Genomic DNA, 21771 nt, shown 5'->3' on the forward strand with positions numbered 1-21771 from the left:
TGAGCAGCCTCACACCCCTGACTCACCCATTCTCCACCCCCACCAGGAACCAGACTCAGGAGCTGCATTTGGCCACGATCAGCAGCCACAGAGCAAAACTACCAGCCACTCCAGGAACCAAGATCGGGAGTCACCTGCTCTCTTCCCCACCCAGAAACTGTAGGACAGGGCAGGGTCCCCTCACCCCGGAACCCATGCATTGGGGGCCAGTTGGAAGATCCTAATGGGGGGGGAGGGGGTCTGAGGAAGAGATGGGGGCCCAGGTCACTACCACTCACCATGGCCTGAAGTGTCCATGCAGCAGGCAGGGTAGAAATCAGATTACATTAGTCCCAGGGAACACCTTGCCAGCCCCCAGCCCCAGGTCTGCCATGGGCAGTTGTATAGGTTGAGCACTGCTTATGGCAGGCCTGCTCTGCTGGGGGAGGAGAGGGCACAGGCGCTCACCAGGTCGCTCACGAGTGGAATGGGCTTCCTCTTGCGGATGTCCGGCATGCTGTCAATGATGATGAGGCCACCGCCAGGGCTGTAAGACACACACGGGGATGTCAAGGGCCCAGGCGTCTCGCTGTCTCCCACAGACATCACTGGAGGCCTGGGCAGGACACTTGATCTCCCCGGGCTATTAAAGGTTGAATGGTGTCTCCCAAAAAGATACATTTAAATCCTAGCCCCTAGTACCTCAGAACGTGGCCTTATTTTGAATATCTGGGTCATTGCAGATATAGTTAGTTAAGATGAGCTCACGCTAGACTGGGTGGGCCCCTAATCCAATGTAACGGGTGTCTTTACAGAAAGAGAGACAGCAGTGTGACAACAGAGATCAGAGCGACACATTTACAAGCCAAGGAATACTGAGGATTGCCAGCAACTACCAGCAGCTGGCAAGGCAGGGAAGGAGTCTCCCCTACAGGTGACAGTGACAGAGGGAGCGTGGCTCAGCCAACAACTTGACTTTGGAATCCTGGCCTCCAGAACTGTAAAAAGAATATCCTCCTGTTGGTTTAAGCTGCCCATTCGGTAGTGTGTTACGGCAGCCCCAGGAAACGAAGACGACTCCGGGCCTCAACTTCCTCACCTGGGAAATGGGGAGATGATGCCGTTGCCCAATTTGAATAGAAGTTTGAATGGACGTTTGAATAAACTAAGGTATTCATGAGACACTACCTAATTGAAATAGGTATTTCAAAATTGAAAATACCTATGTATACTTGAAGTCGATCCTGGAAGGAGTGATTTCGAAGCTGATGGCTACGCAGCTTTGGCGTAGCTGGTGGGTCAGAATGAGCTACTTTGGGGGAGATGCTATGGTGGCCTTTATGGATTCACCTTACTGGGAGGGGCCCACATCCCAAAGAGGGTTCAGGCGTGGCTCTTCTCCAGAAGGTTCCCACTGGCCAGGGAGAGAGATGCCTGGCAGCCAGTGACTCTGGACAAGCCCCGGGGTGCCATCCATGTTCCAGTGCTGCCTGGAAGATCAGGCAGAGGCCTGGTGACTCCCGAAATACACCTGGGCTTGGCTCCCCAGCCTGACCCCGCCCGCGTCTCTCGAGGGCATTTCCTCCATAGATCACGTGTTCATCCCCATGTCAGTCCCAGCTTCCGGGGCTCCCCCCAAGGACACCGGCTCATCTGGGAGTCACAGCGTCTGTCTCCGCGCCTCTGTTTGCAAAGGACGCACAAGGGAAGGCAGTCACCCTTCCCGCTGCTACTTGAAAACATTAGTGTACTTTAAAAGTATCTTTTAGGGGCGCCCGGGGGGCTCCGTCGGTTAAGCATCCGACTTCGGCTCAGGTCACGATCTCGCGGTGCGTGGGTTCGAGCCCCGCGTCGGGGCTCTGTGCCGACAGCTCGGAGCCTGGAGCCTGGTTCCGATTCTGTGTCTCCTTCTCTCTCTGCCCCTCCCCCACTTGTGCTCTGTCTCTCTCTGTCTATCAAAAATAAATAAACGCAGAAAAAGTATCTTTTAGGGGCACCTGAGTGGCTCGGTTGGTTAAGCACCAGACTCTTGATTTCAGCTCAGGTCATGATCTCACGGCTTCCGGAGCTCAAGCCCCGCGTTGGGCTCTGCGCTGACAGCGCGGAGCCTGCTTGGGATTCTCTCTCCCCTCTCTCTCCGCCCCTCCCCGCTTGCGCGCTCTCTCGCTCTCAAAACAAATACAAACATAGATAAAAAATAAGTGTTTAAGAATATCTTTTACATCTTCTAACCTCTCCACTCAGGCGCTGAAGGAAGAAAAGCCCGCGTAAGCGCTTAGATAGGACAAAAGGCTCCACGGACGCCCAAATAACTGTCATTAAAGAAAGGGTCACCATTAAAGAAAGAGCCAGCAACCGTAGCCATAATCTGGGATGTCTAAAAACGGAATCAGATCAACAACTTCACCCCGGGATTGCAGAGGGACGCTGCAGGACACAGGCTTCTCCTCTCTCTTACATTTATTTCTCTAGGAGGAAGTGATCTTGGGTAACGCGAGTGTCTGGGGCAAGGCACGTACCTCTCTGGACTCAGTTTCCCCACCTGGAAAATAGGGGTAGCGGTCCTCCCGTGGGTGTGTTGTGGGGATTCAATGTGCGACTCTCTTTGGCTTCTGTCCGGGGTGAATGCTTATGCTAGTGGCTACATCTGTCGGGCTACACCCGATCTGTCACTCAAGCTGTCCCCTGTCTCCACGGAACCGCTGGCTATCCTCCCTGGGCTGACGCTACAATGTAAAGGAGTCTCGAGCTCTGGATTCAAAGCTTCCTCCTTCCTCCTTCTCCCACGACTCCGTTACTCACCCGCCTTTGAACCATAGGGATTTGGACATCTCTCCTTCTCCTCGGGCCTGCGTGACAGACAGACAGACAGACAGACACGGTCAGTGTGGCAGCCTCTCCCCAGAGCAAGGTAGGTTTCACACCCGCTTTCGTCTCCTCTTTGGGCCGGGAGTCAGGAGGCCCGGGTCCTAGTCCTCACTGGGTGTCCTTAAGCTCTCTCTGGGCCTCAGTTTGCCCAATCTGTAAAATGGGGAGAGAAGAGCTCCTCTCTACCACCCACCTCAGTAGGACTCGGTCTCCTTGTCCGTCAAACGTGGGGACGTGTTAGCATCATCTCCAACAAGAGCCCGTGCACTACAGTCCTGGGCTTCTTTTAAACACTCGTTAAGATTCTGTCATTCTCTAAACTTCTCCCGGCCTCACCTGCTCATCTGGTCTTGTGCCCCAGGGCCTTTGCTTGAGCTGCGTCACTTGCTCATACGCCCTCCCACCTACTGCTCCCGATCAGCCTCCATTGATCCTTTTTTTTTTTTAAATACATGAAATTTATTGTCTCCATTGATCCTTCAGATCTCATTGTAGACCCAGAGCCGACACCCTTACCTCCTATGCAACTAAAGGGTGGCATGGTGGGAGAAGGGTGGGGAGGGTCCAGCACTCTTCTGAAATATCGTTGAAGCATTTTGGATATCACTTCTCCTTAAGTGTCACCTCCTCCAGGGAGTTTTCCTGATTACCTCGGATTCGTTTTACGCCCCTTCTACGAGACCCACAGAGCCTGCCCACGTTTATTTGGTTTTTGCCATATTACGAGTTCCACCAAAGAGTCGCTGCTGTTTTTTATTTTTCATTCAAATTGCTGACGTAGTGAAAGTTACTCAATAGACCTTACACTGCATATTCTTTTCTACCCTTTGCTTTTAGAACTTAGTAAAAAAAAAAAAATTTCAATTTTAAAACATAAGACATTCGATTGGAAACTTCTGTGGCTCTGACATTTGACGGTCTAAGACCTTGAGAGTCTGTTTAGGATATCCTACTGCCAGCCTCACCCCCTGGATAATGGTCCCCCTGGATAATGACACTGCTCTGTCCCCAGCCTAGGGTGGCTTGAACAATTGAAGAGAGAAATGAGGGGCCTCAATCCTGCTGCCTGACCCTAACGCTAATGCCTTCGCCTAATTCCTTCTCTGATACTGACCAGACCTGAGACCTTTCCCCAACCCTGACTCTGGTACCCAGTGTGATCCCAGACACTGATTCCTTTCCCTAACCCCAGTGTTAACCCAGACCTCTGATCTCTGACTGCTGCCCTCGCTCTGACCGCTCTCCCTCTCCCTCACCTCTATCCCTATCCATGAGCTTGACTCTGACATGGCTGTAACCGTGACCTGGCTCCAGGTTCCAGCTCACCTCTCCTTCCTCCCTCCTCAGAAATCCCAGGTGGGCACGAGGGAGGCTGGGCCGGGCCTTGGTGGGGCCGGCTGGTTGGGGGGGAGGGCAGGCAGTCATGGGAGACCAGGGAAGGGCCCTTCTGGAGACAGATGAAGTCAAGGTGCAAACAGGGCCAGAGAGGGGTCAGGTTGGACAGGGGCTGGGCCGGGACGCGGGCAGGTGTGGGTGGGGCCAGGTTGGGGTGGGCGGAGCCATAGAAAGACCAGGATGTAAGAAGGCGAAGCGAAGCCGTGGTGGACAGGGGGAGGGGGGGGGGTGTCCGGGGGCAGTGGGCGTGGCCACGCTGTCCACGGGCGGGCCACGGCAGGTGTGGGCAGGGCCTGGAAAGGGACGCAGGTGGATGGGGTATGGGAGCGGTGGGGAAGCGGGCCAGCGGGGCTGCAGCTGTCACTCACCTCCTGCAGCTGCAACCGCACTTTGTTGAAGGCTCGAAGCCAGTTGGCCTTGGCCCTGGACACGGAGTCCTGACCCTCCTGGCCTTCCTCATCCTCTCGTCGCCTGAAACTGAGGCAAGGGGCGTCGTGAGGCTCCAGGACCGGCCCTCCCTTCACCCTCCGCCCTCCGAGCGATGTCAAGCCCTGCGTGGCCTCTCTGGCCCTGCAGAGACACAGTGACCCACCTGTAGCCCCTCTGACGGGCCTCAGTGCCCCCTCCGCTTTCCCGGCCATGACCCTGCGACACCCTCCCCTCCATTCCCCGGGTCCATGCTGACCCCATCTTGGCCCCCGCGACATCAGCGCCACTTGGCCCCCGCGACAGCCCCTTGGCCCCCTCCCATTACCTCTCCTCAGACTTGGGGGGCTCCGGCTCAGGGGCCCGCTCCGCTGTGGGCACCTCCTCCAGTGCGGCTGGCCCAGGGGCCGCCTTGGCCACGTCGGGGGCCTCAGCAGGCCCGGCCGGAGGCCTATCCTCCTTCTCAGCTGCGGCCGGTGGGAGGCTGACACGCTTGAAGTCTTTGGGCTCAGCCACGGCCACCTCCTCCCGCTGGGCGTAGCTCCGGATGTCATCCGGCACCTCCTCCTCCTCCTCCAGCTCCTCCTCCTCGTCAGGCAGCTCCTCCTCCTCCTCCAGCTCCTCGTCCTCCTCCTCCTCCTCCTCCTCCAGGAAGTCCTCCAGCTCCTCGTCCAGCTCCTCGTCCAGCTCCTCCTCATCCTGGTCCCAGCGCGGCGAGTCCTTGTGGTAGCTGACCGAGCTGTGGCACGAGTGGTAGGAGTCCCGGTCCCGCTCATCCTCTATCTCGGAGCCCTGCAGGCTCTGCTCGTCCGGGTCGAAGTCCTCACTCAGCTGCGAGCTGCCCTGGCTCAGTTCCCCCGAGGAGGCGTAGCGACTGCTGCCGGTGGGGCTGTGGGGACCAGCCAGCGCTCAGCCGGGGAGGCACCCCCGAGCCACCGCCCGCCCCCCCCCCCCCCCCCCGCGGCCGTCACGCAGGCGCCACCACCCGGTCATTCACTCAGCACTGGCGGAGGAGCGCCTACGGGGCGCCCGGCCTTGCCCCGGGTACCTGGGAAACCTCGGCCTGGAGAACCCGCCTTGCGCCCCTCCGATGTGCTGGGGACCCCAATCAGTGCCTCACCTCCAGTCTTGGGAGATTTAGTGCTTCTGCAGCTCGAACCTGGCCATGGCTCCTGATGTCCCCAAATCTAGATGCTGCCCCAACGTCCCCTCCTGTCCCCGACAGCACTCGCCTCCCATGGAAGCCACAGAGGGGCTTTTTCAAATCATAAACGCAGGCACTTACGTCCCTGTTCTAAAACCTGCCGTAGCTCCTTAGAGCCCTTGGTATGAAATCTGGGCCCTGCCCTACACCCCAGGGTGGCCCAAACCCTCCAGCCTCCCCACCTCATCTCCCTCTGTGCTCCCATCTCTCCCCCTCCCTGCTCCGGCCACACTGGCTTTCTCACTGTTCCTCCAGAGCCCCTGCATCAGTGCCCACCTCTGAGCCATTGCCCTTGCTGTGCCCTCTTCCAGGAACACCCTTCCAGAGTCTCTTTTGGTGCCCATTGAGATGTTGTCTTTGAGTGAGTTTCCCCCACCCTCCCGCCAAGTCGGGTCCTTAGGTGCGCCCCGGGTCATGCTGGACATGACTAGGAAGGAACACCTAGCCCTGCTTGAGGGCAGGCAGCATGACGCATGGGCCACCACTCGTCCCCCTTCTAATCATTCACTCAGTCACTCAACAAACATCATTCCTTGTCTTAAATACTTCCTCTGCTCTCAAGGACCGGGACCCCTCTCCCCAGCCAGCTCCAGGGATGCTGTAGGGACCAAAATGGGAGTCTCTCCCTTTCGCCATTGGTTGCTAGTTTATGCATTTAGGTGATTGCTTTTTAGTGGCCCACCTTGTAGATGGCAGGGGACAGGTGAGGGATCAGCAAGTATTACTTGGCTGGAAAGGACTTCAAGCTCCCTCTGCTGATGAATAACCCTGAAGTCCATCCCGGCACATTCTGGGGTCCCTGGGGAGGGGGGCAGCCCAGGACTGGAATCCCAGCATAGGCCTGGATGCGTCCACCTACGACCTCAGGCGCCGCCTAAGTTGCCCCAGGCTCGTCTTTGGGGCCATCCTCCCATCCTGGCTCTGACGTACTGAGTCTTTACACGGCTCTCACCCCCCTCAGATGCTTCCCCTGGCTCCCATGCCCCTGAGTTGGCCACCCAAGGGCCTTCCTGATCATGATCTGGGACCTGATCTCCAGCCTGTGGCTGAGCTGTTTCCTCTGCCTGAAATTCTCTTCCTCGGACTTCTCATTTATCCTTCTGGGGCTATCTGCCAGGCACCTTCCTCCAGGAAGTCCTCCCTACCCTTCCCCACTGCTAGAGTGTCCCGCTCTGCCCCTCCTTCCAGCCAAGCCCTGGCTTGTGGGATGGAATGTCTGGGTCCGGCTCGGTGTCCCCAGCCTCTCGGATCATCCAGCACCAGGCAGCACGGCCAGGATGGCCAGGGAGCGTGGCTTGAGTCACTCTCAGGGGAATGCAAGCTGTTTCTACCTCTACATCCTCTCCTCCCCCCTGCTTCTGGAGGGTCTCCCCTCACTCCTGTGTGGCCTGACCAAAGCACAAGAGGAGAGGGTTCCTCTTACCCCGACTCCCCACCCCCCCATCCTGTCCCAGGAATGCTCACGGTAGACAGACTTCTCCCAGCCAACCCTTTCTGGCATTTTCTCTGGGTAGGATGCTATGGCCACTCCCCCGCTCTCTTTCTCCAAGGGCAGACCTTTCCTTTTCACTAACATTTGGTCTCTGACTCTCCTCTCGGCTGTTTCCGACCCGTTGAAACTTTGTTCCCGCAATCGCGTCAGCCTGAGCCAGCTTGGGTATGCAAATGAATGGGAGTGAGGCTTGAATGGGAGAACCGTATTCTGGGGAGAGCAGATAGTTCGGAAAAAGACCCACAACCAAAAATCACGGGGCACCCACGGGGCACCCAGTTAGCTCCAAACGGTATTGTTTGTGCTGTCGACACAACAGTCACCACGTGGCACGTTCAGACGCCCCTCTAGGCGCTTTACAAACGTGCGATCCGTTTAATATCCCCTGCGTCGCAGTTTTGTTTGGCAACCAGGGCTGGGTGATCGGGTCGGCGCGGAAGGACGGCAGGCACGACTCTCAGCCTCACAGGCTTGGAGACCAGCGCCCCGCACCGGGCAGTGGCGTGGCCCGCCTGTCGGACAGGTCTGGGGCCAGCCGACTTTCGAGGGGGTAGCGGTAGAGGCCGGAGCGCGCAGGGGCAGCTCCCGAGGGACGGTGCCCGAGCCTGCCAGCCAGAAACAGAGTCGGGCCGTCAGGGCAGGACCACGCCAGGACCACCAGCCGGCTGCTTGCTGGGAGACTCTTTCCAAAATCACCAGCGCCCTTAAAGGGAGCGCCCAGGCACCCCCGCATCTCAGGGGCACCGCTCGGGGGGGGCCTCCTGACTCAGCTCCCCTTCGTCAGCCAAAGCACACCCCCTTTGACCACGCTCGTGAGATCTTCTTACAAGGTTTAGCGTAAAGAAAGGGCTCTACTACCCTACAAGAATGCTGCTTTCCTGGACCCGCTGACCTCCACCCCCAGCTCCCCCGGGTCCTCTACTCCTGTCCCCACTCTGGGACCCAGAGCCAGATACACGCACAGGCACACACACGGATCCCCTCCTCGAGCACCGTGGCTACCTGAGGGCCCGCGGCTCGGAGAACTCCTCATAACTGTGCATCGAGTCGCTGTAAGATTCCCGGGAGCCCAGGGGTGGTGGACGGACAGAATACTGGTGGACTGAGGCATTGGGCTGGGATGTGGTGTAATAGGGTGGCGGGATGCTGTTGCTTGTCTCGCTGCGATAGTCGCTGTCGCGATCGTCCACCGCGCTGTCAGGGTCATCATCTGGAAGAGAGAGGAGGGGAGGGGAGAGGGTGAGGAGGGGAGGGAGAGAGAGGGCGTCCAATGGAGGCCAACACAGTCTCCCAGACTTAGGGAGTCTTCGCTGTCTGCTAACCCAAGAAGAGGGATCTTTGCCAGAATGAATGCAGGATCTCGGGTCACGTTAACAGAAGTAGAGGCTGCAGGATAAGGGAGGTGAAAACCCTGCTTTGCCAGTCAGACTGGACTCCTAGTCTGGGGTCCAACGTAGGTCCTATAATGTGAGGGGGACAGGGGCAAATTGGAGGGTGTCCTTCGGCTCAAACGTGAGCACGGACTTGGCTAAAGACCAGGCTTTCTGAAAGCACGATGAGTTTTTCCATCAGGCAGTGAGCTTCCCTTCCCATAAGAGAAGTCACACAAAAACTCAGGGGGACGTTCAGAGGGAGATCAGGGGGACAAGGTTGGAGTATCAATTTCCTTTAACCCTCAGAGATTTCTCGATGTCCGAGGATGGCGTTCCTAGATCTGAGCTCACACGTGTGGGAACAAACATGGGGGCTGACGATACTATAGCCCTCGAAAAGGATTAGATTCTTAGGTCAGATTCTTAGATTCTTAGGCAAGACCATCGCGCACCCAGAATCTACGGCTGAATGGAGCAGGGCAGAGTGCTGAACTTCAAGTGTTTTATAAGCATTAAAGGGCATTTTAGTTTGGTTTGTTTTCCTTGATTAAAAAAAAGAACAGCGTCGAAGGATGCGAGATTGTGGTTAGGACAGTAGAGACTCAATTTATTTAAAAGGCAACCCTTGAAAACAAATGGGCTGCAAAAGAAAAGAAATGAAAGCCCAGATTAGGTGGCCCAGGGCATGAATTGACCGGTGGTATTAAATGCCAAGGGGCGTGATTTGCCCCTTTTTAATGCCTTTAGGTTTCTTTGCTCGTGTTCCGGATGTGTGTGTATTTTTCTCGCCTTATTATTTTAATCTCCTAATCCCCCCCCCCCCCCCAGCTAATCGTGTCTGTTTCTATGTATTTGACAAATAGGTCCATTTTTTTTAAATGGGGTGAACGGTGGCGGTGGGGGGGGGGGCGCGCCTGGGTGGCTCAGGTCATGATCTCACGGTGCGTGGGTTCGAGCCCCGCCTCCGGCTCTGTGCTGACAGCTCGGAGCCTGGAGCTGCTTCGGATTCTGTGTCTCCCCATCTCTCGGCCCCTCCTCTGCTCGTGCTCTGTCTCTCTCTGTCTCTCAATAATAAACAAACGTTAAAATAAAATCAAGTTCATCCTTCATGTAAAAACCTATTTGGATTCATTCCCTAAGTTAGTTTGCCTTCTGGGAAACCTTGAATTCATTCTCCGCGAGCAAAGCCAGCCTCATCAAGGTCACTCTGGCCTCCTGGTTTCTCATCTGACTCGGGTCACTGTGACCTACAAGCTTTTTATCCTGCCCCTGTCGTAAGCGGCCACCATCTGATGTGCTGGGTGCCATCAGTGCTCGCATTTTAGGCAGAGGCAGATGTGAATTTCCACGGCTCAGGTCTACACGCATCAGGGTATAACTGGGAGGCCACGGGGGCCTGAAGCCGGGGATCTGAAATCCGGACAGAGTGTCCCCGTGGAATTCTGGACGAGTTGCCAACGTTACCGAATTGTTCCTTTGACCAGTTTGTTCGCTACCCAGTTTTCTGGGTGTAGAGCCTCTAACCAAACCGGCATCCCTTCTGCCCAACTGTCCTGGACCAGGCCAAGACGCTTCCGGCCAAACTGCCTGACGCTGCGGGTGTAGTCGGCAAACGGTTTTTGTTTGTTTGTTTGTTTGTTTGTTTGTTTGTTTTTCTGGACACATGGTCCAGTTTTGGGGGGCAAATTGCTTTCTGTTGGTTTGGGTTTTTTGGTTTTGTTTTGTTTTGTTTTGTTTTGCTACCACCCTGACTTCGCTTCCTCCCACATGGTTTTTGACCGAATTGCCTGCTTGCCCAGAGAGGCATTTTCAGCCACTTGTGTTTCGACCAACTGGCCCGATTGTCTTTGCGCCTCTCGACCCAGCGATCAGCTTTCGCCAAGTTGGTTTTAACCAAAAATATCTCTGTTTGTCGACCGTGCCGTTTGTCTGTGGCAAACTGGTTGGTGCCGGGCCCTCTTGCTTGCCGAATGGCTTTTCTGGCTAAATGGGTTTTTGACAAATTGTTCCGGATCAAAGTAGCGGTAAACATTTCCCCTGGTCCCGGAGGGAAGGGGGGAGTGGGGTCTGGCCGTCAGGTTATGGGCACTAGTGGAGGCGTTCCTAGTTGGTGGGGTAAAGGGAAGGAGGGAGATTCACGTTCAGGCCATAAGCCTGGATTTTTCTGGAAGGGGCAAGACATGGAGGAAAGGGAGCTATTCCTTGGGGAGATAAATGGGCACCCAGTTGTTGGGGGAGGGGAGGGCTGGTCTCCTTCCCCCGGGGTTAAATTGGAGGAAGATGGCAGGGGCCTTTGGGAGCTGAGGTCTCTGAAGTGATCCGTGCCCGGGGTTCCCTGCCCAGCTGCTCTTTCAAAGACCCTCTCCCCCCATACCTACCCCCCTCTGAGTGACACTGGGGCCCATTTCCCGGCAGAGGAGGAAGGTGGGGAGACAAAAGAGAGGAAGGAGTCACAGGAGAGGAGATGACGTTATACACGGGGAACAGGGGGGAAGGGGTCACAGTGCCCAGCTGGAGACAGACAGGTCTCTGGTCGAAATGCCCACTCCTCCCGGCTGAATCCCTCCACCCCGGTAATGGTGCCCGCTCCCGAGCGAGCAGAGCAGGACCCTCGAGACAGACGTTAATGGTCAGGGACAGGAGGGCACAGGCGGGGTCTTATCAGTCCTCAGGCCCCCCAGCCACCGGCTCCCTGATTCCCTGGCGGTCGCGCAGGGGGGGTCTCAGGGTTGCCAAGGCCCCCACCTCCCCATGGCCTCCCAGAACACCAAGCTGAGTACTTACTGTGCTGTTCACCCCAGCCAAAATAATTCCAGTTGCCTACAAAGAGAAGGGGCAGAGATAATAAAAGGGAGCAGGCGGGGGGGGCACGGGGAGGGGGACTCCCCCATCCTCCCCATTTTCCCCTTCTCCTCCTCCCACCCCAGGACTTCGATCCCCTCCTGCCCCGAGCGTCTCCTCAGAATATCACTCTAACCCTCCTGACATTTGTGCTGCCTCTGGTCATCGAGGTGGGGTAACCGCATCCCTCAAAGAGGCCACAGGCTCAGCCAGGAAGTGATAAAGGGGACATTCGGGCCCAGGGTTTTATCACCCTGAGCGCTGGAGTCAGCACTCCCACTCCTGCCCTCCCCCTTCCGGCAAACAAGGAAAGAAACCCTGGACTGGAAATCCTACACTTCGAAATACCACCACCACCCCCCCCCCCACCCGCCATTGGGTGGGGTTTAATAATTCTGTTCGTTTGACAGGTGAAGGCATAGGGCTCAGAGAGGTAGAGTGAGCAGCCTAAAGTCACACAGCTTCTGAGCATCAGGACCGGGGAGAGAAACGCATTTCCCCCCATCCCCTCAACCCCAGCGTCCCCCAGCATCTTGGGAAAAATGCCTCGGGCCAGAATCCTGACACCGGGCTGCCTCCTCCATGAAACGGAGGCGACAAACTGTTCCCAAGAGAACTTGGAGGTAGAGGCTGAGGGGTAAGGTAAGTCTCCGTTCCCAGACTGAACCCACCCCTTGCTTCAGTCCACCTGTCCAGGAGTCACCTATCTGCTCCTGCCTGATGCTGTCCCCACCCCAACCCTTCAGTGACCCCGTTCGCCACCAGGGAGGGGGGTTGTAATTTCCTCAGGGCGGTGATGACCCCTCCCCAGGTAGGGAAGTCAAAGGGTTTCTCGATAGCAGCCCCAAGAAATGAGGTCCCCCAAGTGCAGTCCCCCCCCAGCCCCTCCACCTCGTGGTCACCATCCTGGGCATATGGGGGGTCGACAACGCATACAGGGGAGACTGGGGGGGGCGAAAGAGGGAAGGGGGAGCAGGATGGAGAAGGAGAAAGAGGTTGAAAGGTGGGGGGGGGCAAAGTGCCACAGGTGGGGTTCTGCCCTGAGACTGTATGATTTGTCCCTTTCTCCCCACTCCAGAGGACTCGGAGGGCACTTTTAGGAGAGAGACATCTCCTTGGCCCAGGCGCGACTGGCCTGGGTGCCTCTGAGTCTCCGTAAGGCCAAGGAGGATAAACCCCCCTGCAGACTTCAGCCTCGACGGAGGGGCAGCGGTCAGAGGCACGGGACTGTCATTGCCATCAACAGATGCGGTGCAGTGGACCGGCGAGTGACACGAAAGGGTCTGCCAAGGGTTTTTCAAGTCTCTAGGACTCCTCTGCGTGCTTCCAACAGGCCTCAGGGTTGAAGGCACTGTCATGCCCTCTTTCACAGAGAGGGGATCCGAGGGGGACACCGGCAGGCCTGCGACCACACAGCAAGGCAGGACTCGCATTCAGGTCCCAGGTCTTTTCTTTCCACTGCACCGTGAGCAGGCATCGTGCGTTCTTAGGACGTGTCCTCTGGAGGGGAGTGGCCCGTGACACAGGACAGCCCCGGGTGGGGGAGGGACGAGGGTTCAGCTGATGCCCAGGGAGGACTCGAGAGATACTTACAACACTGGTTGCTGGGGACGGGGAGAGGCTTGTCTTGTTCATCTTGGAACGAATACTGAGAGGGAGGGAAGGAGAGAGGGTGCCTCTCAGGAAGGGACAGAAGCCAGGGGACCAAGATGGCCCTCTGCTCTGTTCCATTCTGGCCCCCCCCCCCCCCCGCGGCTTCCCAAATCCCCTCCATCTGCAGGAGGAGGATACAGATGTCCACAGAGAAAGACACACACACACACACACACACACACACACACACAGAGTGAGAAACAGAGACGCGACAGCAAAAAGAAACACGGATGAGAGAAAGGAACAAATAGACGTGGGGGCAACCGAGGCAGGGAGTGGAATAAAGAAGACGAGACAGGAGGCTGGACAAAAACGGTTAACTTGTGAGTGTCGCCCGTTTTGGGCTCCACCTCCCGCGGGACAGAGCTCTGGTCTTGCGCGCCGTTTCTTCCTTGCCTTCGCCTTCGGAAGGCTGTTCTTCTGGACCTCAGTGGCTCTTTGCGCGGTGATGACGCAGAGCCACGAAGAAGACGGGGAATGTCACGGAAGAACAGGGGGGCAGGGGCGCCTGGGTGGCTCTGACGGACACGCGTCCGGCTTCGGCTTAGGTCACGATCTCGAGGTTTGCAACATCGAGCCTCGCGTCGGGCTCTGCGCTGACAGTGCAGAACCTGCTTGGGAGTCTCCATCTCTCTCCCTCTCTCTCTCTGCCCCTCCCCTACTCTCTGCCCCTTCCCTACTCTCTCTGCCCCTCCCCTACTCTCTCCCTCTCTCTCTGCCCCTTCCCTACTCTCTCTCTGCCCCTCCCCTACTCTCTCTCTCTCTCTGCCCCTCCCCTACTCTCTCTCTCTCTGCCCTCCCCTATGCTCTGTCTCTCTGCCCCTTCCCTACTCTCTCTCTCTGCCCCTCCCCTACTCTCTCTCTCTGCCCCTCCCCTACTCTCTCTCTCTGCCCCTTCCCTACTCTCTCCCTCTCTCTTTGCCCCTCCCCTACTCTCTCCCCCTCTCTCTGCCCCTTCCCTACTCTCTCTCTCTCTCTCTCTGCCCCTCCCCTACTCTCTCTGCCCCTCCCCTACTCTCTCTGCCCCTCCCCTACTCTCTCCCTCTCTCTCTGCCCCTCCCCTACTCTCTCTCTGCCCCTCCCTTACTCTCTCTCTCTCTGCCCTCCCCTATGCTCTGTCTCTCTGCCCCTTCCCTACTCTCTCTCTCTGCCCCTCCCCTACTCTCTCTCTCTGCCCCTTCCCTACTCTCTCCCTCTCTCTCTGCCCCTCCCCTACTCTCTCCCTCTCTCTCTGCCCCTTCCCTACTCTCTCTCTCTGCCCCTTCCCTACTCTCTCTCTGCCCCTCCCCTACTCTCTCTCTCTGCCCCTCCCCTACTCTCTGTCTCTCTGCCCCTCCCCTACTCTCTCTCTCTCTCAAAATACATAAACTTTCAAAAAAAATCTTTTTAATTAAAAACTAAAGAAACAACAGGGGTACAGAGGCCAGAGCTAGTGGGGGAAGGAGGACTTTGAAGAAAGTCCGAACGGGTGACCCAAGGAGTTGAGGGGTGTGGGGCGGAAAGCAGAGGTACGGACTGCCGACTGCCGCAGGGCCCCCCGTGTCTCCTCGAGGGCGGGCGTCTGGCAAGGGCAGGACTTGAGCCGATTGAAATCAGTTGGTCGTCGGGGGACTCTATGCCCCTCGACGCCATCCCTGCTTTGAGACGGGACCCAATGAGTCGCCGATGTCGTCCAGTTAGGGACGCAGACATGGGGAGACCCGTGGAGAGGGACGAGCACGTGGGGAGACAGAGAGACAGAGGCAAGAAGAACAGAGTCGTCGTCCCCCCCCCCCCCCGCCCCCTCCAACGCTCACCTCATCCTGGTCCCGCATGGCGTTCAGCTGCTCCAGCTTTTTGGCCCAGTAGCGCGCTTCCTCCTCAGGGATGTCTGGAAGCGGAGCCCCGGCTCTGAGTCTGGAAGCCCGCCCTGCCCCTCAGCCTTCACCCAGTGCACCCTGCAGGCCCAGGGGCTGGTCTCAAGGGGGTGGAGGAAGAGGAAGGGAGAGCAGGGCGAGCTCCCATCCCTCCCCCGCCCCCCCCCCAGGCCGCCTTGGGAATGAACGGTGGGTGACATCCCTCCCCCCCCCCCCAGGCCGCCTTGGGAATGAACGGTGGGTGGCCGAGGAGAAGCTCGTGGCGTCACAAGGGTCGGGGAGCCACGGGTCCTCGGAAAGATGGTACGCAGATGACTGAGCTGGGTCCAAGAAAGCAAGAGGGGCTTCTCTGTGTCTCTGTCTCTGTTTATCTCCACACGTCTCTCTGACTCTGTCTCTCCTCGTATCCCCAGCTCACCAAGGACCAGCCCAGCACAGCTCAGACCCAAGCCCCATGGGTCAAGAAGCAACTGGCTGCCTGCTGGTGACCTAGAGGGCCTGGGACGTGCTCTGCGCACGGCAGACACATGGCCCGCTGCCTCGCTGCACCTGCGAAACTCTCTCTTCTGGAGAGAGGAAACTTCATCTTCAGAACGAAGGGCGGCCTGAAGCCACCCAGGCCTGGCCGCTCTCCTGGGCCTGAGGAGGGTCCTGTGCCCCCCCACACTCACCTAAAGGCAGCTCGAAGCGGGTGTCAAGGAGGATGCGGTGGAAGGTGGGGTCCTTGGTGCCGCAGATCTCGCTGTCTGCCATGATGACCTGAGAGTCCAGTGTTAGCCACTCTCCAGGGCCCTCCTGGGGGTTGGGATGGGGTGACAGGGCCCAAAGTGACACAGGGTGGAGCAGGGATCCGCCGCACGCCGGCCAGTGGGCCCCCTACTCTCACAGAAGAGCCCCTTCGCCTCACCTCACTCTTACCCCGAGAGCAAGGGTCGTGCCCCACTTTACAGATGAGGCAACTGAGACTCAGAGAGAAGGTCCCAGTCCAGGGCCACGCGGTAGGTCAAGGACGCAGAGAGAAGGCCCTGTGGGGCCAGGGAGCGGGGGTCTGAAGCTCGCGTCGCTATTCCTCATCTCTGGTGAGGCGTATGTGGCCCCCGCTTCGAATAAAAGCCCTGAAGCCCAGCCAGGGGAGAACCCCCACCCCAAGCGAACAAACCAGACCCGCCGTCACGGGAGACAGAGCCAGACACAGGCACCTCCAGCCCAGAGAGTCAAGGGCAAAGCCAGAGGAAGGGAGGGGGCAGGGGCATCCCGAGGGAAGTTAGGGAAGACTTCCTGGAGGAGAGGACATCGGAGCTGGGCTTAGACGGTGATGGAGAGGATAGTTGAAGCCCAGGGAACAGCATGTGCAAAGGTTCAGAGGCCATCTTTGGGGCCCATAAAGGGTGGAGGTTGGGGTGTGGGGGGAGCTGAGGCTGGCAACGTAGGCAAGTGCCATCAAGAAGGCCTCCCGGTGCCTGGGGCACCTGGGTGGCTCAGTCGGTTAAGCGTCCGACTTCAGCTCCGGTCATGGTCTCACGGTTTGTGGGTTCAAGCCCCGTGTCGGGCTCTGTGCTGACAGCTCAGAGCCCGGGACCTGCTTCGGATTCTGTGTCTCCCTCTCTCTCTGCCCCTCCCCTGCTCGTGCGCTGTCTTTTAAAAATGAATAAGCGTTAAAAAGAAAAAAAAAAAAAAAAGAAGGCCTCCCAAAGGAGATGGGCAGAGATAGCAAGAAAAGGTCCCAGGGTGGTAAGATCCCCCTGGGTTCAGCATGAAGGGGCGGAGGGGAAGGGGTGAGGCTTAAGGCCAGGAGGCCAGGGAGGAGGCCAAGCTTACGGTCTACCGCCTCCGGGGCTGGTGCAGCCTTCCCCCGCACAAAGTGCTCATTACCCACAATGTGTCCCTTCTCTCTCTTCCATCGGAATACATCTTCAGCAAGGCCACGGCCTGTGTAGCTTAGGACTACATTTCCCAGACTCCCTTGCAGCTAAGGGTCCGCTCGACTAAGTTCTAGCCAATAGGCTATGAGCGCAGTGCGGTGAGCCTCTTCCAGCTGAGGCCCTTAACCAAGAGGGTGAGCCCCCTCCCTGGCCACCTTTTCTCCCCTTGATAGCAAAGCAGACGTAACGGAGATCCTCCAGCAGCCGTCCCTGGCTGCACAGGGAGAAAGGCAGAGCAACAAGATGGAAGTTTAGACCCTAGTGACTTTGGAGTCACCATCACAAACGTGGTTGGCGGATGGAGATGCGCGTCCGTCGTGTTCAGGCCACTGGCCTCTGGGCCCCTCCAAGGCGCTCTTCCCCAACCCTTGACCCACCACTCACTTCGTTGGACTGGCGGATGGTCCGCAGGGGAATCCACACGGTGCCCACCATCGTGTCCCAGATGAGACCCTTGTTCCACACCTCTACCGTCAACCCCAAATCCAGGCGGTTAATCTCACTGTGGAGAGAGGGGAGGGGCATGAAGGGGTAGGAGTGAGGGGTGAAGTCTCGGAAAAGTCCGTTCACCTGCCTTATCTTAGGACACACAGCCAACTGGAGTTCAACCCCAGGCCTGGACGAGGCCTACCAGGAAGGTAACACAGTAATCCTTGTGTTACAGAGGGGAAACTGAGGCCAAGGGGCTAAGTTACATGCTCAGGGTATCACAGCAGAACCAGAATTTTAACCCGGGAAGGTATCACCTCTCCTGAACCCCCAACTCCCTTGGCCCTTCCTGGAGCCCTCAGGCCCAGAGAGTACTGGCTAAGGGAGGAAGAGGCTCAAACACTCTCTGTGGCTCCCTATTACCCCAGGATAAGGGCATTCAGGATGCCTCCCTCCTTCCCAATGTCACCTCCATCCAATCATATGGGGACAACCCTGAAAATATGAATGATATCACCTCTAAGCACTTTTCTCGCAGGACCCACCCTGGAAATAGCAGATTGGGAGGAAAACCTTGGGGAATGTCCCCCTTCACTGAATTTACCAATCTACCAGAGATTTGTCTCGAGGACTGTTCTCCTTGAGTGTATCTGTGACCTGGCCGTTCAGTGACTGGTTTCCAGGGAGTTGGGGACCACACTGTCTCTCCTCTTCCACATCTTCCCTGGAACCTGCAACTCTCATTCTTTCCTCAAATTCCTCTGCTCCAGGGTCCCAACTCTGGGTTCTCTCATGGCCTCCACCACTGCTCGTCCCCAGTCAGGCTCTGCTCGGGGGGTTGAGAGCTGCCTGGGTCCAAATCCCAGCTCTGCCAGGTATGAGCTGTGTGACACTGAACAGGTCGCTTTGCCTCTCCAGCCTCTGCCTCATCTGTAAAATGAGGATTGAAATAGCGCCCTCCCTCCCAGGCTTGTGTGTGTGTGTGTGTGTGTGTGTGTGTGTGTGGCGGGGGGGGAGGGGATTGATTTAATCAAAGCCTTAGAAGGGGGCCTGGTATTTTGTTGGTCATCATCAGAGAAGATGGGGTGTCATACGGGGCGCCTGGGTGGCTCAGCCGGTTGAGCGTCCCACTTTGGCTCAGGTCATGATCTCATGGTTTGTGGGTTCGAGCCCCATGTCGTGTTCTGTGCTGACAGCTCAGAGCCTGGAGCCTGTTTCGGATTCAGTGTCTTCCTCTCTCTCTGCCCCTCCCCCACTCAGGCTCTGTCTCTGTCTCTCTCTCTCTCAAGAATAAATAAACATTACAAAAATTTAAAAAAAAAGGAAAAGAAATCACACAAATGACTAAAATAACACTTGGTGGCTAGACCTGAAACTGCCCTCCAACTGAAGCTTGGGGCTGTGGTCGGGGAGGGCTTCCCTGAGGAGGTGACACCGGTGAGACCCAAAGGACAAGATGGAGCCTGCCAGGTCCGGTGGGAGCGGTGGGGGAGAGGAGAGAAGAGCAAGTGCAAAGGCCCTGGGGCAGGAACAAGCTGAGCCAGAAGAGATGGAGGCAGATACTGGCAGGAGATCACAGGGGCCGGGCCGGGAAAGGGGGTGCTAGGGAGAAGAGTGTGGGTTTTGTTCTGAGGTTCACAAACCATGAGCCATGGGCAAGTTTAGAGAGTGACAGGATGTGATTTGCAGTTTTAAAAATATCCCCCTGGCTGCCTGGAGGAGAACAGATTGCCGGGAGGCAGGAGGCGGGCAGCAGCAGGAGGCCAGGGGCGGAGGCTGGCGGGCAGCGGGGACTTGGCTGGTGGCCACGGAGATCAAGAGGCTAAGCCGATGGCTGGCCTCGGGGCCGCGGGAGGAGGGAGCGGAGTCCCAGACAACACCCGGGTGTCCGGCTCGCTCTGTGGGACCAGCAAGCGAGGCGACAGGCCCTGCTAACTCAGTCACTGCAAACTCACAACATGAAATCCTGTTCCCAGCTGGGCTGGCTGCCCCGCACCGCGATGGTCGTGCTCTTGACATTTTGCACCTTCAGGGTCACATACGTGTTGAATTTCTCTGCAGTGGTGAGAGCAGGGGTCAGCACAGGGGCCCGGGGAGTCCCCATGCCCCTTCCCAAGCTCCAGACGACCCTCTTATAATCCCCCGGGGTCTCCGTGTGCTTGGGGCCACGGTCCAATCACCAGGTCCAATAGACGGAGCTGTTTCTGTGCCTACAGCCCAGGCTGACCCCCAGAGCCCCTCCCCTGCCCCAGTCCCTCAGAGCATAAGGGAAGGGCCTTGTGGGATTTGGGGGTGCCTAATCTAGCTGCTTAGAAATGACTACGTTCAATAGCTTTGGTTTTTCAGATGGGAGGACTGAGGCCCTGGAGAGGGGAACAAAAATGACAGTAAGGGGCGCCTGGGTGGCTCAGTCAGTTGAGCGACCGACTTCGGCTCAGGTCATGATCTCACAATTTGTGGGTTCGAGCCCCACATCGGGCTCTGTGCTGACAGCTCAGAGCCTGGAACTTGCTTCGGACTCTGTGTCTCCCTCTCTCTCTGCCCCTCCCCCACTCATGCTCTGTCTCTCTCGGTCTCAGAAATAAGTAAACATTAAAAAATATTTTGTTTAAATGACAATAAGAAATTCCCTTCGCCTCTCCGAGCCTCACTTTTCCCACCTGTAGCCTGATCTAGGAGTCCCAGCCTGTCTCTTAGGATCCTGGGAAGGGCTGTTGGCTCAGGGTGAGCCCCACCTCCACTGGATTCTCCAGGGGATGGCTGGGGAGACTCTGGGATCACAAGCCAGGTCTGACACTCTGTGATGCTCAGCAGACAGGCAGCCCAAGTCCCCTGTCGCTGGCTCCGACCCCCTCCCCTATGTCTCCAAGACACAGACAGACAGACAGACGACACAGGACAGGGCAGGAATAGAGGCCACTTACCTTGGGCACCATCAAACTTGGCTTTTTTGACTGTGGAGAGAGACAGAGATAGGGAAAGGAGATGGGGAGAGAGGTGGGGAGAAGAGAGAGACAAAGACACCGAGATGGAAATAGAACAAGACAGGCAGAGAGGACAGGGACGCAGAAACAGAGACAAAGAAAGGCAGAGACAGAGAGCAAAAGGGACCGATGGAGAGATCAAACAGAAAACAAAAACGAGAGAGAGAGAGAGAGAGAGAGATGAAATCAGAGACAGAGACAAGAAGAGGCGAAACAGGAAGGAGAGGAGGGAGGCAGGGATGAGAGGGAGAGAGAGAAGCCATCAGACAGATGAGCACAGGCAGACCTCAGGGTTGAAGGAAATTTGGACCCTGGGAGCAGTTTCTGCCCCCTTTCCCTTCCCATCAAACTCGCCCCCAGATCTCCCCCACCTCTGGCTGTGCCTTTCCCCACAATTGAAAGGGATTCAAAAGAAGGAGCTGGGCAGGGCACAGGAGAGGCCTCCCACAGGAAGCCCTCCAGGATTGCAGCAGTGAGAGACCAGTTAGGGAGGAAGAGAGGTGGGGAGAGAGGAGAAAGTCGATCTCCAGTGACCCCCATGTCCCTGTCAGGCCAGTGAGGCTTCTCCCCCAATTATCCAGCTCAGTCTGTCCTACCAAATGCCCCCCCGGGGTTGAGGTCTCATGTTCAAACGGGACTGGGCGATGTCGCACAGAACCGCCCAGAGACCTGGCTCCTTAGTGCACAGAGAGACATCCGAACCCCCGCCGGGAGGTTGTTGCGGCTTGTCCAGCCCAACCCGCCGACGAAACGTGAAACCCAAATATGTGTCGGGTCCCAGGTGGTCCAGTCTCTCCGTGTTTCACGTAACCCCACAGTCCCAAGGGAGTCAAAGCAGTTCCACTCTTCCCTGGCTCTTCTCGCGGGATGCGGAACTTACATTCAACATCTCTCACACCCTGCAGCTGCCCCCGACATCCTTCCCCGCCACCCACTCTGTATCTCCACCCAAACCCTGCTTCCCCACTGAGCCCTTCCTCCTGTTTTCCCCCATCCTTTTCCCTTGTTGCTTTTCGATGTACGTTGTGGTTCCCACGGGCAATACACGCACATTTTGCAAAATCCAAGGCGCCCCAGAGATTGGTACGCGACGAGAACAAGGCTCTTCCCACCCCAGGCCCCACAGTCCCCGCCTTGTGCAGTCCACACTACCGGCTCCTTCCAGGGCTACAGGCACACAGTCTGTGATCCAGCAGCCGTGTGCACGTGTGCGTTATTTTACTTCCTACGCCAATGGCAGCATTCGACACCCTCTGTAGAAATTTGGTCTCTCAGGACGGACTGAAGAGTGTGTGCAAGCGAGTCGGAGGATAAATTCCTAGAAACAAAGTTGCGCGGCTTGCTATTCT

General features: G+C 57.2%; 1 protein-coding gene across 1 annotated transcript in view; it reads right to left on the reverse strand.

Annotated features, from left to right (window-relative positions):
* Positions 1-21340, reverse strand: part of UNC13A (unc-13 homolog A) — a 52128-nt gene extending 30788 nt beyond the window's left edge. The window contains exons 1-14 of the mRNA XM_042927300.1: positions 21319-21340; positions 20363-20392; positions 19394-19493; positions 17394-17511; positions 15759-15882; positions 15028-15101; positions 13172-13226; positions 11522-11557; positions 8367-8574; positions 4997-5557; positions 4611-4719; positions 2782-2828; positions 448-526; positions 279-284 (exon numbers count right to left, since the gene is read on the reverse strand). Coding sequence (XP_042783234.1) covers positions 279-284; positions 448-526; positions 2782-2828; positions 4611-4719; positions 4997-5557; positions 8367-8574; positions 11522-11557; positions 13172-13226; positions 15028-15101; positions 15759-15882; positions 17394-17511; positions 19394-19493; positions 20363-20392; positions 21319-21340 — 1569 coding nt within the window. The remainder of the gene's footprint in view (positions 1-278; positions 285-447; positions 527-2781; positions 2829-4610; positions 4720-4996; positions 5558-8366; positions 8575-11521; positions 11558-13171; positions 13227-15027; positions 15102-15758; positions 15883-17393; positions 17512-19393; positions 19494-20362; positions 20393-21318) is intronic.
* Positions 21341-21771: the final 431 nt, after the last annotated feature.

The sequence above is a fragment of the Panthera leo genome, chromosome A2 (assembly GCF_018350215.1).
Source record: "Panthera leo isolate Ple1 chromosome A2, P.leo_Ple1_pat1.1, whole genome shotgun sequence".
Lineage (NCBI taxonomy): Eukaryota > Metazoa > Chordata > Mammalia > Carnivora > Felidae > Panthera > Panthera leo.